The sequence below is a fragment of the Podarcis erhardii genome (genome assembly GCF_964252035.2).
Source record: "Podarcis erhardii genome assembly, chromosome: 6".
In the NCBI taxonomy this organism is placed as follows: domain Eukaryota; kingdom Metazoa; phylum Chordata; class Lepidosauria; order Squamata; family Lacertidae; genus Podarcis; species Podarcis erhardii.
The window spans coordinates 96,478,611-96,494,632 of NC_138510.1; the positions used below are offsets into that span (position 1 = coordinate 96,478,611).

The window sequence follows — 16,022 nt, forward strand, 5'->3', positions numbered from 1 at the left end:
AGCTCAAGCAAAGGATCTTTGCTTGCAACTCAAGGCGGTCTGTAGTCTTCAAGGTTGCAGCAGCAACCAAGTCAGGCTGCATCCAGGGATCAGAACCTGCTTTGTTCAGCTTTGTTCCCTACCAGTGGAGCTATCCAGAGAGTCAGTGCTGACTGAGCAACTATGCCCCTAGGAAAATCGCAGCGGACAGCCCCTGAGTGGCTACTCTTGGTCTCAGTCTTGTCTGTGTTGAACAGGCTCATTTCTTGCCTCTTCAACAGAACAATTATTTTCTCAGCTGGCTTACTGGGAGAACTGAATGTAGCGTGGAGAACCACCCTAGCTTCAATTCTGCAACCAGGCCACTCATATTCTGCTGACTGGGTATTTGCATGCATTTTGCATAAATTAATTGGCTGAAATCGCCCATGTTTGAGGATACTTAATTTTTTTGCAGGTGAAAACGGGGGTGGTAAGTACCGTATTTTTTGCTCTATAAGACTCGCTTTTTCCCTCCTAAAAAGTAAGGGGAAATGTGTGTGCGTCTTGTGGAGCGAATGCAGGCTGCGCAGCTATCCCAGAAGCCAGAACAGCAAGAGGGATTGCTGCTTTCACTGAGCAGTGATCCCTCTTGCTGTTCTGGCTTCTGAGATTCAGAATATTTTTTTTCTTGTTTTCCTCCTCCAAAAACTAGGTGCGTCTTGTGGTCTGGTGCGTCTTATAGAGCGAAAAATACGGTAATTAAACGAGAATGACATGGAAATGTTTCTATGCTCTTGTCCTCTTATCCATGAGGGTTAGAATCATGTTTATTTAAATGACATCTGATGACCTTCGGATGCCAAATGTGTTACTAAGTGTGAACAGTTGCAGGAATATCTTGTCAGGAGCTCATTGCCAGCTCCAAAATTCCCTTCTTGTTGTCAGGGACTCTGAAGCTTGAAGTGGGAACCTCATGGCCTGAAACTGGAGCCCAAACTAACAAACTGTCCAGTGGACCTGAATGCATTCAGCTGCAAGAATCCTCTTAAGGCACAGAAAGGAATAAGAATACGTAACACTGGCCCCGTCTGAAGCCTCTAGGTTGGCCATTCACAGTAGCTCTTGGCCAGGTCAACAGAAGAATGCCTTCTGCTCAGTGAAGCTGGAGAATATATCCACCACATCTAATGGAAGGACATTTTAGCTGTACATTTAAATATTTTTTATAGCTTGAGGAAATGCTTTAATTAATGTTCTTACCCATCCTGAGCCTTCAAGGTGAAGAAATGTTATGTATTTTAAACACATACAAAAATACTCTGCTACCACTGTTCTAGAAGCATCCCTTCCCAGAAGATTTCCCTCAAGAATCTACTTCTGTTCACAGCCCCGAAATCTCTTTTAAGGGTGAGTTAGTGCAAAACAACCACAAGGATGCTTTTTTGCGCTCTCTCTCACTGCATGTTCCTCACTATCCAGAGGAGGAACTTCCACACATTCAATTTCATCAACAAGTGTCTGATGGAGCTCTGCATTGTTACCAAAGAGCTTCCACATCTGGAGTCCCATCTGGCATTGGCAAACCTGCTCCCTCCCCTTGATGCTCTTCCAGCTCTTTGCATTTGCCCACTGCCGTCCGAGACTTCACCCTGCTAGAGGCCCATAAACTACTGCTCCGGAAAAGTCAAGAACATTTTCCGGGCCCCTGCGTCAGAAGCCCAGCCAGCAAGTAGGAATATGCCCAGGAATGTGTCTGATGCTGCAATCTGAGAGCTCCACTCCAGCATCGCTTCGAACAAGCAAGCAATTCCCTTCGTCAGGAAGCCAACGTGTGAAACCATCCAACATAGGAGCGAGAGGGTGAAAGCAGGAACTGAGGGGGTCCTGGTTCGGAGGCACCTGTAATAAGGGCTTAGGCTCAAGCAGAAAGGAGGGAACCCAGAGGCCCTCCAGGAGACCTGTGCAGCAGAAGGTGGCATCTGTTGCAACAGGGCATTGCCAGGAGGTTAGGAAGTGGGAAGATCTAGAGCACAGGTGGAGAACCTGTGGCCCTCTGGGAACTTGCTGGACTCCCAGGGGATGATGGGAGTAGGGAGTCCAACAGCACACAGAAAGCCACAGGCTTTATCCGCCCACAGTTTCAAGGCTTTGCTTCAAAGCATCATCCTTGAGAAAAGCTAGTTATGGCCAAGGTTCTAGCATTCACCATAAGAATCAAGAGAAGGCCTAGTCCTAAGATACACTCAGCGTAAGATACACTGAGTGCTGCTGGTCCCAAAGGCAAGCTGCTAAGCCTCTGGGTGGGGGCTGCTCCCTGAGCCATCATAATCACCAGTTTTGTAACACCTTGGACTGCTTGTCTGCATGCTTCTGGCCTCAATTCAAAGTGCTGGTTTTAACCTTTAAAGCTGTAAATGGTCTGGTGCCAGGATATTTGAAGCCACGCCTCCTCCAAGGTCTTCAGAGGAGGCCTCACTGATGGTTACCCTCCTTCATGGAGGTTCTGGCGATGGTTAGCAAGACCTCAACCCTCCTCTGTGGTGGCTCCCTCTCTTTGGAACTGAACTGCTTTTGCAGAGCCAATGTGGTGTGAGAGCCAGTGTGGTGTGCGGTTAAGAGCGGCAGACTCGTAATCTGGTGAACTGGGTTCGCATCTCCGCTCCTCCACATGCAGCTGCTGGGTGACCTTGGGCTAGTCACACTTCTCTGAAGTCTCTCAGCCTCACTCACCTCACAGAGTGTTTGTTGTGGGGGAGGAAGGGAAAGAAGATTGTTGGCCGCTTTGAGACTCCTTGGGTTAATGATAAAGCGGGATATCAAATCCAAACTCCTCCTCCTCCTCTTCTTCTTCATCATCTTCTTCCAGCAAATACCTTCAAATACCTTCCCTGGAGACCCTCTGGTCTATAAATCTTTGGACTGTGAAGCTCCCTACTGTGGTGAAAGGGGATAGCTAAAAGGAAAAATTGTCTGGAACCCTGGGGAGGGGGGAGACATCTGTAATGATCAGCTGTTATTGCATGTTGCTGAGTTCTGAACCTTGAAGGCTTCAGCCCACCTAAAAATGCTTGGCATTTAATCCCCTCCCAGGGGAATCTCTATTGAACAGAGATTCAGCCCCAGGTTCCCTTACCCCCTTTTCACTGGTTCTGCTGCCTTTCCATTATCCCATAACACCTGTTCTCCCAGCTCTCCACCTGTTTTCAGAACATGTCGATAATTATTCTTGCAGATGAGGGTAGGAATGAGAAGACTGGGTCTTGGCATAGGATTCAGAAGTCCGTTCCTGACTCAGATCTGGATAATTTATAAACCATAGAATCATAGAATCCTAGAGTTGGAAGAGACCACAAGGGCCATCGAGTCCAACCCCCTGCCAAGCAGGAAACACCATCAGAGCACTCCTGACATATGGTTGTCAAGCCTCTGCTTAAAGACCTCCAAAGAAGGAGACTCCACCACACTCCTGGGCAGCAAATTCCACTGTCGAACAGCTCTTACTGTCAGGAAGTTCTTCCTAATGTTTAGGTGGAATCTTCTTTCTTGTAGTTTGGAGCCATTGCTCCGTGTCCGCTTCTCTGGAGCAGCAGAAAACAACCTTTCTCCCTCCTCTATGTGACCTCCTTTTATATATTTGAACATGGCTATCATATCACCCCTTAACCTCCTCTTCTCCAGGCTAAACATGCCCAGCTCCCTTAGCCGTTCCTCATAAGGCATCGTTTCCAGGCCTTTGACCATTTTGGTTGCCCTCCTCTGGACACGTTCCAGTTTGTCAGTGTCCTTCTTGAACTGTGGTGCCCAGAACTGGACACACACACAGAGAGAGAGAGACCTTTAAAAAAAAACCCACACGGGCTATGTGGTTTGAATTACTGTTACTTATACGGCTCTCTGTATTGTACTTTAAAATAGGGAGGGGCAAGATGAAAATGCTTAGTACGAGTTTTATTATTCCTCTTGGTGTCATCTTGCCAACTTTCCTTGCTCCATGGCTAGTGATGCTCCCATCCTGAGATTGCTTTGACTCCTGGATATTACTATCATGAGTATACTATGCTGGCAATCCTTCTCAGCCATGCACTCCCACCAGGGTGTGGGTGGAAAGGGCAGGATAGGACCCAGAGTGGGGTGGCAGACTGTAGGTGGTGGTCCACTGGCCAATTGCCAGGAGACCACCTAGAGCCTGAAGGTTGTTGAGTTTCTTGCAAATGATGTTGACACAGCATGGCTGTTAAGCAAGCACAAAATATTCACTGTGCGTCTTCATTCTGTAAATCTAAAACATGCGGGTGGACAAGAGGGATTTTGATTTTTAAAAAGAGAAACAGGTAGACTACATAACAATGAAGTTAGCCCCCCCCCCCCCGATATGCAACACATTCAAGTCATGCAGGATGCTCTCCATAAACAGTTTCTGGTATTTTAAAGTGACAAGGGAAGGGTATTATCTATACAGAATACCCCCAGAAATGCCATTTTTGGATGAAAAACCATCCTATGTCAAGGTGTGGGAGAATGACTAGGGCAAGCCTTTGAGAGGAATAAAATGCATTACATCAGCTCTCCACCTGTTTTCAGAACCTGGTGATAATTATTCAGAACCTGGTGATAGATGAAAGGAGGAATGAGAAAACTGGCCGATGGTGTAAGAAAGATGGCAGAAATATAAAGGGGAAAAATACAAGTCTCATAGCTGGCACGCTGGCCCTGTAAGGCTTCACCTAATACATCCAAGCTACAGTCAGTATTGTTGGAATGTGTGTGAACAAATTGGTTCATGGCTTTGCTCTTAGTCGAACGTGCAGGAGTTTTGGATTCCTGCGCAAAAACTTCAAGCAAACCTATACGGAAACAAAATCAAGTGCAGCACATATCTGGAAGTCCCCCAAACAAGCTTCTAAGCAACACTAGGGTCATAAAATCTGCTTCCGTTTAGGCTGCTTTACGTTGTCCCACAAACTTACCTCATGTTATTTTTGGGAGCGGGGATGCAAGAAGAAGAATATCACTAGTTTTATTTTACAGACAATAATAAGACTAAAATCAGAAAGATTCCCTTTTCTCCTTAAAAACAGGGGTCTTGTTATGTTGTTCTTTTCAGTCTTTATTGTATTTTTAAAAAAAGAAAGTGAGGAACTGAAGCACAGAATTAGCAGCCCTGGGTTTGGAAACGGTGACCTGAAATTCCCTCCCACATAAACTTTAAAGTTCTCTGGTCAGCTGCCAGGGGCTGAGTATATAAATGCAGAATCTCCCAGGCAATGGCTTTGCCATCAGTCACTCTCTCTCCTTCCTTCTCTAACCAATCAAAGCACTGCCTGGCTCCCATCCAGGGAAGACTTTGGGTGACAGAAGTACCTAACTGAAAGGGTCTCCCCAGGACTGACTCTCCAGAGGAACAAGGTCATATGCCTTCCACCTTTCCTCTCCTGTGCAGCTGTACAGCCCAACAGCCATTCTGAGTAACCCTTTGTGCTTCTTGTCAAGTTGCCCCTATGACGGTTGAAAAGGTCCAGCACCTGGCAGACCCCAATGCACGGCAGGTGGACCACATTCAGCTTGGGGAGTTGGGTTCCATGTCATGTTGGTCTGCTCTGGAGATATTTTCACATAAGTGCTTGGCTCAAAGAGAGCAGGTGGAGTTTTAAAGCTGCTGCTGGATTATGTGACTTCAAACTGTAGGTAACAGGCCAAATCATTTAATGTTCCTCCATCTATTTCTCACAAATATTTCTAAGCCCCGTTCCCGGCCTGAAATAATACAGTCTAGAAACAGTTTTGCCACATCAAATCCTGCAGTGTGAACTAAGCCTGAGCATTAGAGGTTTCAATCGAGCGATCTTTGAACCTTTCTGTTCTATAGTTCCTTGCTGTTTTAAGGCTGGTGGAATATGTTGTGTTGCACGTCTCAAACACAAGCCATCCTCGCATATCAACATATTTTGAAAAATCTGAAAATGCTAACAAAGGGTCTCTAGAAACAGAAGCTAGAAAAGCACCTCAGAAAAATCTGGGCTAGAAAACACATAATCTTCCCCCCCAAGCTGCTCCTTACAATGCTGCCCCAGCCCCCCAAAACACATTCCTATAATTATCACATAATTCGCAGGAAATGAAACAGGAGGACTGTAGAAAACAGCTGCATGGCATAAAAAGGCAATGAAGAGTTCTGAGAAGTTTGGGCCAGAAACTTTTGGCCCACCATTAGAAACACAGCTCACCCGTCATTTGCACAGTGGCTCTTTTTCTGAGAGCCCAGTAAACTTATTGTCTTTCCCAATGGCCTGGGATGGCAGAAAGGATGGGGCCTGGCAAATGGCAGGTGGACTGAATTCAAATCAGTGGACCACAAGTTGTGCAGACCAGGAGAGAACTGTCCTAGAAGTCTTCAGAATGGTCTCCCTAAGCCCACCTGGTGTTTGTGGACTGCCATAGTGGTAGGCATTGGTCAATAAATAAATAAATAAATTTATTATTTGTACCCTGCCCATCAAAGTCTGGTCAATATTGCTTTTTAATTATTATTATTATAGGGCTAAGAAAAGTGGAATGCTCCCCAGCACCATTTTTTATTATTCTTTATTAATTTATATATTGCTTTATATGCCAAAATGGCTTCAAAGCAGTTTACAACTATAAAATCAATACATAATTAAGATACACAATAAATTTATTTTTAAAAAAAAAACAAAAAAAACCTGCTAATACAATAAGACCAGTTCAGGGGAATGCCTGCCTAAACAGGTGTGTTTTCGGGAGCCGAAAGAAACTAACATGGATGGGTCGTCTCGCATTTCAGCAGGGATGGTATTCCACCACACTGGTGCCACCACTGGAAAAGCCCACCCCCGTATTACCACAAGCTGATACTTATCAGATCATGGCAAAAACTACCCTGGCCTCTTTAGCTGACAGTGGTGCCCTTACTGGGCAGTGAGGAGGAAGATGGTCCAGAATTATTTGAGGCTTTGTGTTTGAGGCTTCACAGACACTGTGATGAGCCTTCCCTGGTCCAGATTCTACTCAGAGCGCTTGAGATCACAGGAAAGCAACAGGCACGGACAAGCACTTCAGCATGACTTGAAGCTTGCTCAGTAGTTGGGCTTCTCAGTCACCCCGTGTTAAGACTGTGCACAGTATAGCTTTTTAACATTCAAAAAATGCTACACTAGGTTATGTAGCCCAACCTGAAGCAAAACAGGAATCCAGAATTCTGCAAGCTGCAATTCATTCTGGAAATATGGAAGTCTGGTTCAATCCATGCAGTGAATTTTGCCAAGGCTACCCTACTCCCTCTCCCAGGAGGTTGGTCTAATCCCTATACTAGAGGTTTCCCCAACTACCAGTTGAGACTGCCTTGCTTTTAATGCCCTTGGTCTCGTCTCTTGGGTGCTTGTCCTGCCCTGGCTTTTATTGTTCTGTTTTATATGTCATCATTACGCTGCTGCCACTCAGCCATGTTGCTTGCGTTTGTATTACATTTCGATGTTATTTTTGGATTCTATCTATTTTATTCTGGGAGCATCACCTTAAAGCAGCTCCGTGACTAATAGGCAGCAAGAGCAGATCTCATAATGTATGCCCAATAAAGGAGCACCACTTGTGAGTTCTGCAAAAGCTGAAATCTCCAGACCATCTTCAAGGGAAGCCTCACTTACAGAGCATCATTAAAATAGCCCAGATGTGAGGTTACCAATCCACATGTAACAGAGGCCAGGTTTTCCTGTCCAGTTGGTGCAGCAGCTGTCGCTAATGATAGGTGCTCTTCAGAGGGAGGGCAATCCTAATTGTAACAGGCAGACTCCCCAGTACTTGGGACCCACTTAGCCACAGGGTTCAGCTTCGGCCTGTTAACCCTCACCCACTGTACCACTGCACCCAGATACTGGTTCAGCTTAGGCACCACCTCTGCCAACTTGGTTTCATTGGGAAAGCAGAGCTGAGCTTCATCAACCTTCTCATGGTCACTCCTAATGGCCTCATATAGCATTGGCCCAAATGCAGACGCGTCCTGCCCCACATCTAATCTCTGGAATCACTGTAAATCAATGCCTCCCATTCCCAACCCATGGAGATGGGTCAGGGAGACAGCACATTCAATGGTGTCCAAAGCGGTTGACAGATCTCACAGCAGCAGGAGGGCTCTTTTGAGGGTCTCTCCCTCAAAAAAAGGTCATCTGTCAGGGTGGCCAGGGCCAGTTGCATGCCAAACCCAGGCCTGAACCCAGACTCACAGTCTGTTTCCTCCAAGAGTGCCAGTCAGTTAAACTAGGAAGCCTTGCCAGGCTTGCCTTCGTGTACTCCAAGGGTGCCCCCCAGTGGCAGCAAAGCCAGTATTTTCTGCTGCTTCGACTCTTTCAGCAGGGCTTGTTTCACAAATGTTTCGAGTTAGACTCAGCTGCTGGCTCTATAATCCACAGACCCACGCTGAGGGGGTGATGAACCTCTTAACCACAACTTAGCACTTAGGCAGGAAATCTCATCAAATTAATATTTCTAGTTTTGCACAGTCTTCAGGAAACTGATGTGGTGAGTGACAAAACAGGCGGCTTACCCAAGCTACATGGTGAGAGCATGTTCATGCGAAGCCGTTTCATGCTATGAGGTAATCCACAAAGCTTCACAGGCACTGTGATGAGCCTTCCCTGGTCCAGATTCTACTCAGAGCGCTTGAGATCACAGGAAAGCAACAGGCACCAGAAGCAATTCAGCGTGACTTGAAGCTTGCTCAGTAGTTGGGCTTCTCAGTCACCCCGTGTTAAGACTGTGCACAGTATAGCTTTTTAACATTCAAAAAATGCTACACTAGGTTATGTAGCCCAACCTGAAGCAAAACAGGAATCCAGAATTCTGCAAGCTGCAATTCATTCAAAAAATGCTACACTAGGTTATGTAGCCCAACCTGAAGCAAAACTGCCTTGCTTTTAATGCCCTTGGTCTGGTCTCTTGGGTGCTTGTCCTGCCCTGGCCTTTATTGTTCTGTTTTATATGTCATCATTACGCTGCTGCCACTCAGCCGTGTTGCTTGCATTTGTATTACATTTCAATGTTATTTTTGGATTCTATCTATTTTATTCTGGGAGCCAGTTTGGAAGCCTATGGGTAGAAAAGCAGTCTAGAAATACTAATTCTATATATAGATATATACTATTCCTGTAAATGTTGTTGTTGTTGTTTTAAGTTCTGCATTACCACCGCAGAAAACGATTTCAATCAAGGACTAGCAGAGAGGCAAGGACTTTGAAGGCAGTAAGGGTGAGAGTGAGGAATTGTATGTGCTCGTAACTAAAGCAGGGAACAAGGTGGGACATTTGAAATGATGTCCCTCCTGATCTCCTCTCATGGAGATCACCAGCAGGCTTGTGACCTAATGGATATCGCATGTAGAACTGGTTGCAGGAACAGGCATCTCTAAGCAGGGCCAATGTGCCTGGCCAGAACAACTAAGGCAGCTTGAAAAAGGACCATCATGATCACGTAAACTGCAGTGACCACATTAACACACACACACACACACACACACACACACCTCAAAGCAGCACTCCATACAAATCAGCCCCACTACACAATCTATTGCAGATCACAAAACCTGTGGAACTCCTGCAAGAGACTACACGGAGACTGGTCCCCAGTAAATACTGGATTTATTTTAAGAAACTGTGGGGAATTTACACACCCAGGTGTGTCAGAAAATAATACCACTTGGGCCACTTCCCACAAATATCCAGTGCCAAACTGTGGTTTACTGCAGCCTTACCCAACCTGGCGCCCTCCAGTGGTTTTGGAATACAATTATTGTCGGAACATTTTATCATATGTGGTGGGAATGTAAGAAAGTAAAAAACTTCTGGGAATGATATATAATAAGATGAAAAAGATGTTGAAATATACATTTCTAAAAAAAACCAGAAGCATTTTTACCAGAAGCAAGAGTATTGTTGGCTCAGAAATGGAAGCAAGAAGAAATACCGATGAAAGAAGAATGGCAGACAAAATTAATGGACTACGCAGAATTGGATAAAATGACAGGAAGGATTCGAAACCTGTGGGACCAGAGATTTACAGAAGATTGGAAGAAATATAGGAATTATTTGAAGAGCAACTGTAATCAACAAATTACGCTAGTAGGACTACAAGAAGTTTTGTAAGGAGAAATATTGCAAAGAAGAGAGCTATTAGTTATGAGATTTAAATGTAATAGTGAAAATAAGAACTGTAAATTAAGTGAATAGATTGGAAAATTTTCAGATGTGATTGATGGATGTAAAAAAAACTGTATAAGATGTAAAAGTATGTTTAATTACTGTTGAAAATGATATGTTGAAAACTAATTTTAAATTTTTTTTAAAAAAAGGAATACAATTCTTGTCGGTCTCAGCCAGCACAGCCAGCATCAGAGATGACTCCAGCTAAAACATGGAATCACAGAATCTCAGAGTTGGAAGGGACCATAAGAGTCATCTAGTCCAACCCCTTGCAATGTGGGAATCTTGTGCCCAATGTGAGACTCAAACCCAGAACTCTTGAGATTAAGAGTCTCATGCTCTCCTGTCTGAGCTATCCCAGGCCCAGGATGGCAAAAGTGTATGGTTCTATTGGCAGAGCATCAGACTCTTAATCTCAGGGTTGTGGGTTTGAGCCCACGCTGGGCAAAACATTCCCGCATTGCAGGGGGTTGGACTAGATGACCCTCATGGTCCCTTCCAACTCTACAATTCTATGATTCTAAGGCTGCTTTAGTGTTACATGATGAAGCCTTGGGCTTATGCACTCCCTTTCCACTTTTCCTCCACCACCACAGTCACGAGGAGCAGACTGGAAGCTTTTGCTTCCGTTTTAAGATAACTGCATTTTGTGGCCATGTCTCAAGGCAGTCAAGCTGTGGCTAGTCTTAATTATGGCTTGGAGGACAAAGCCAACTTCAAATTGTGGTTTCAAATCCTGGCTTGTTTCCTTAAACCATAGTTAAGACAAACCACAGTTCTGAGTTGCGACAACAAATCACAGTTAGTCAAAAATGGAAACTGAAGCTTCCCGTTTCCTCCTTATGGCCACTCAGGAGAAGGAGCACCTAACACAAAGCCAAAGTTCAGAGCTGAACTCAGCCAGGGGCCATGCTCAGAAGTAATTTCTCTCTGCACCCAGAGGGCTCCCACTTTGCTCCTCTTTTAGCTGGGGAAGGAAGCAAACCACAGAGTAGCACTGAATCCAAACCAGTTTTTGAGGTTTGCTTCTCCTCAACAAACCTTGATCAGGAAGCCAAGAACAAACCTTGATTTCAGCTGATGGTTTGTTTGGCGAGAAAAGTTCAGATGTAACGCTAAGACTGCCACTCTGTGGTTTGTTCCATCACTTTTGAAAACTTAAAAATGGTTTATAGCTGGTTTTTTTTTTAGGTCAGCTTGTTTTTAACTTCAGACTTGTCTCAATGGTTGTAATGCTTTTACATTTAAGTAAACGGCTGAAAGCAATATCTTTTCAATTAAGCAGCACACAAATTCTGTTTTGATAAAATAAATAAGGGAGGAACCAAGTGGGGAAACTTGAGCTCATGCACAGCACAGTTAAACAAGCCATACTTTGTGCCCTAAGCCTTGGACACATTAGGTTAGTGGCTTGAAACACAACATTTGAAGTCACCCCGGTTCAGAGGAGGGGCAGAGATGTCTTCACCCGATGTCCATGAGCTGGCACAGACCTGTAGCCAGTGGGGGCTAAGGGGGCCCTGTCCCCCCCCCGAAAAAAAGGTTTCCTGCTGCCGCTCGCCCATTTCCTTATAAAGAAATAATTAAATCAACAGGAAGGCTTTTGCCTTCCTTTCTTAAAGGTAATCCAATCCCCCACCCCGGCCTAGCATTCATTAAACTATACATTTCTGCCTGCCTATTTTATTCTTTGCTCATAACACTTATTTGTACTTTTCACTCTGCCAGCCAGTTCGAGTATCTTTTTGGAAAGGCAGAGTGAAAATGATGCAAGTGAATGAATGAATGAATGAATGAACGTCTGCATTACAGACCAGACTGCGTAACTCCACCCTGGAGCTCAAATTAGTTTGACCCCAAATGCCCAGTTCTGTACCTCCAATATTCATCTGTAAAACGGGAAAATATCTCTGCTCACATGCACACCAGTTGTGATTTCGCTGCTCAAGGTGCACGGCATGGCAACTTCTGACAGTTGCATCAGAAACCACACAGTATTACAGCACACCATTGGGCAACACCCCTTGGATGAGGCCATAAGAACCAAAACAATTATTTGGCAATAGTATTTGGTGATGTAGGAGTTGTTTGTCCCTCCACCCACCACTGGCATCAACCTGTCTCTAAGTTTCAGGCACCTGTGTACGTGTGATGCAGAAGAATCCAATTTCTGGCAGAGAGGGGATTTTTGTAGTTGCAGCAGCTGGAAGCATGGTTAAAACTTCTGACATGCAAGATGCACACACACTATACATTTAAAGCACATTCAAAGCACAGTTTTCCCCTCACCCCCCCCCCAAATAGAATTCTGGGCACTGTAGTCTGTTAAGAGTTGCTTGGAATTGTAATTCTGTGAGGGTTAAACTACAGTGCCTAGAATTCTTTGATGGAAAGAATGTGCTTTGAATGCAGCTAGTCTTTTCTGGTGCTTAAGAAATAAGCTTCCCATGATAGTTTGGAATGAACCAGCATTGCTCTGGTGGTTTTTGAGCAGGAGTGGGCAGACTTTAGGGTTGAGTGGCTGACTTTGGTGGTGTTGTTGTTGTTCTTTACTAGAATACCACGATCTTTCTATGAGAGACAAGTGTAAAAGACACACAGTTAGAATTAAAGAGCAGGACACATGGTGAGTCCGGGAATTTATTTTCAGTACCAGAGCTAAATGAGCTCAAAATCCTTTCACACCTAATCCACTTCTAGTTGGCTTTCTTCATTTCAGCAATGAATTTAGGTGAGAAAAGTCATTTTGTGGTTGCCTTGTTAACCAACTGCAAAGTCAGAAACCTTTGGTCATCTACTGCAAATAATCCTGAAATCTACCAGTAGTTCCCAATCTACTTTCTGGGCACCTGGGTCAGGAAAGAAAGAGAGAATTCTCTTTCTTGCACCAATTTCTGCTGCTGCAAAGGCACAGTGGAACTGATAACCAAGTAGAAACCTGCACTCTCTCATGGAGGCCCATGACAAGTAACATCACTGTCTCATTAATTCCATGAAAATCTAAAGAACTTCACATGTGAAAAACCCAGAAAAATTCAGAGCCTTCCATTTGTCATATATTCCAATGGTCCCCATTTACCTTGGACAGTGTATATTTTCTGATAAAGATGATAAGATGCATCCATATAATTTTGTTGGTCAAAACTATTGGGCTGAAAGGGTTTAAACCTATACCTGCTTATTTGGAAATAGGTCCCAGGTGATCTCTGTGAATTTAGCAAGACTCACCCTATAAGCTGTTTATTTTAAAGTTATGTTTTTATTATGACTTTTCTGTATTGGATCAGATTGTTATTAGGTGTATGATCTTTGTTGTCTATTTTCTTGTTTCTTCAGCTTGTAAACCACCTTACGCATAGCAATATAGAAAGGCAGGAGACAAATTAATAGGGAAATGGAAATGAAATACACAGGCCAGCTTCAAGCCATGCATAGTGCAATAACTCTTGTTGATTTGAAACTGTTTTCCTTGTAAGTTAAAAAGCTTTCCTCGCTCTGTAGCGCAGTACATGCTTCAGCAATGTGAGCAATGTGTAGAACACAAGGAAGAGCTGCATTCAGCACTCATTCTTGGTGCTTTATCAGGAGTATCCACCAGTAATCAACTACTCCCATTTTCATCTGCGAAATGTTAGAGTGTAAAATATGCTTGCTGTCAGGGTGCTTCCAGACCAGGGCTTAGTACTGCAAACCGGTCATTCAAGATACTGCGAACAGGCCGTTGGCATGACACTTCCCCCCAACTTATTGGTTATCCGGATTCATTGGGGGAGCGGGGAATACTGGCTGACTTTTTGATGCTCATGGCTTCCCATCTGTGTAAAGGCTGCAAAAAAAGCGTCCGTATGCACGAACAGCACCAAACCTACACCAAACACCCATCTGGAGGTACTCTAGGAATAGAAATTTGCTGGACAGTCCGGTTATTCATCAAGTCAGAAAGGTGTACAGAAAGTAATGTATCAAGAGGTTCAAGGGGAACCACAAAAGAATCAGGAAAATCAACTCAAATCATTCTGAATACAGAGTTGAAGAACTTTCTGGTTATTAGTTGCCAAGTTTAGAATTGTAGAATCATACAACTGTAGAGTCAGAAAGGACCACAAGGGTCACCTAGTCCCAGTGGCGTAGCGTGGGGGGTGCGGGGGGGGCCGGCCGCACCAGGCGCAACATCTGGGGGTTAGGGTTAGGGGGCACAAATTACTTGCCTTGCCCCGGGTACTGACAACCCACGCTACACCACTGCCTAGTCCAACCCCCTGCAATGCAAGACTCTTCTGCCCAACCTGGGGCTCGAACTGACGCCTGCTCTACCTACTGAGCTATCCTTCCCTCCTTCCATTTCAGAGTGGGTGTGGCAAACAGAACAAAAGCTTACTTCTGTCAGGAAAGGTGAGCATTCTTAACAGTCCGACCCTCTGCCTATCTACTGAGGCTCTTTGTGGCCAGTCTTGGCGCCTCCCTACCCTCACCCAACACTTTGTCGAAACTTCTTGAAAAGTAATGGGCAAAGGGTATCTGTATTTGTTTAATTTCCCCCCGGGGTGGGGCACGTTAGATCGATAAAATCTAACTTCAAGTACCATCAGCGCCATCCCTCGGGTCCAGCTGGCAGTCCCTCGAGCCTAACTTGAAGGAAACAGGAGCGTCGTCGGGCGCTGGGATCCCGCGCATCTCGGTTTTCGAGGGCGTCTGCCTCCACCCCGCGGACCTGGCCCAGCCTTCGCCCCCTTCCCTTCCCAGCGCCCCTCCCGCTTACCTGCGACGACGGCTGGGTTGCTCTGGCCGCCCTCGGGCTTCAGCCACGCCTCGACGGTGAACTCTAAGCGGGGCAGCTCGGCCACCACCCCCGGGCGCAAGAGCAGCTGCTCCCGCCGGCCCGAGAAGTAGAGCGCGGCGCCGGCGCCGGGAGAGGCAGGTCCGGCTCTGGCGCGCGCGCGCCGCGGGAAGGGGCTGCTCTCGCCCCACGTGTCCTCCACGTTGCTGCCCTCGGCGCTCCGGGCGCGCCTGGGCTGCCCCGGTGCCGCCGCCGCCGCTGCCGCCGCCCGCCCGGGACGCGGGTAGGTGGCGTCGGGGCGCAGCGGCCGCGCAGCAGAGCGAGTCCTGCGCAGCCAGCAGCGCTCCCCGTCGTGCGACTCCGGCGTCGGGCTCCCGCCCAGCAGGCCCGCGGTCGCCACCAGGAAGGCGGCGGTCGCCACCAGCGGCGTCCAGGCGAGATGTGCCATCCTCCGGCGCGCACCTTCGGGGCTGCCGCTTCCTGTCCTTGGGTCCGTGCCGGTCCCTCGGCTCCCTTTCACATGGGTCGGCCCCGGGCGCGTCGGTGGCTGCCGGGCTTCAGCTGCTGCAGCCCCTCTGCTCCGAGCGCCGGAGAGCGGTCAGGTGCATCGCCTCGCCCGGCCCAGCAGGGTCCCAGGACCGAGGGGGCCCTCAAGGGCTTCCTTCGGGCATCCTCGACGCCTCGCCTTGGTCCGGCCGCTCGCCCGCTTCTCTCCGGTGTCGCGCTGCCCTCCTGCTCCGTCCGGAGGTCCCAGGCGGCCGAGCGCCGTGCGCTGCCCCTCGTTCCCGGAGCTCAGCTTGCGCGGGGCACCCGCTTTCTCGCGTCGTGGCCCCCCCAGGTGGCTCTCCTTCGATCCCGCTGGATTCCTGCGAAAGAGAACGGGAGGCAATAGGAAGAAGCGTGCGTCTGGAGAGCTGCTCGCTCTCGGCTTTGTTTGAAGAGGATTGATGCTGCTGCTGATGGCCAATCTCATAAATTCTGCACATCACTCCACCTCCTGCCTTTCTCGGTGCCCCCTCCCCCCTCGCCCCCGCCTCCCGTCATCCTCTCTCTCCTCCCCGCGCGCTGGGGGAGAT

At 46.8% G+C, this 16,022-nt stretch overlaps 1 protein-coding gene across 1 annotated transcript in view; it reads right to left on the bottom strand.

Moving 5' to 3' along the window:
* Positions 1-15,409, bottom strand: part of PAPPA2 (pappalysin 2) — a 112,387-nt gene extending 96,978 nt beyond the window's left edge. The window contains exon 1 of the mRNA XM_081865091.1: positions 14,929-15,409. Within this exon, the coding sequence (XP_081721217.1) occupies positions 14,929-15,394 (466 nt within the window). The 5' untranslated portion in view covers positions 15,395-15,409. The remainder of the gene's footprint in view (positions 1-14,928) is intronic.
* Positions 15,410-16,022: the final 613 nt, after the last annotated feature.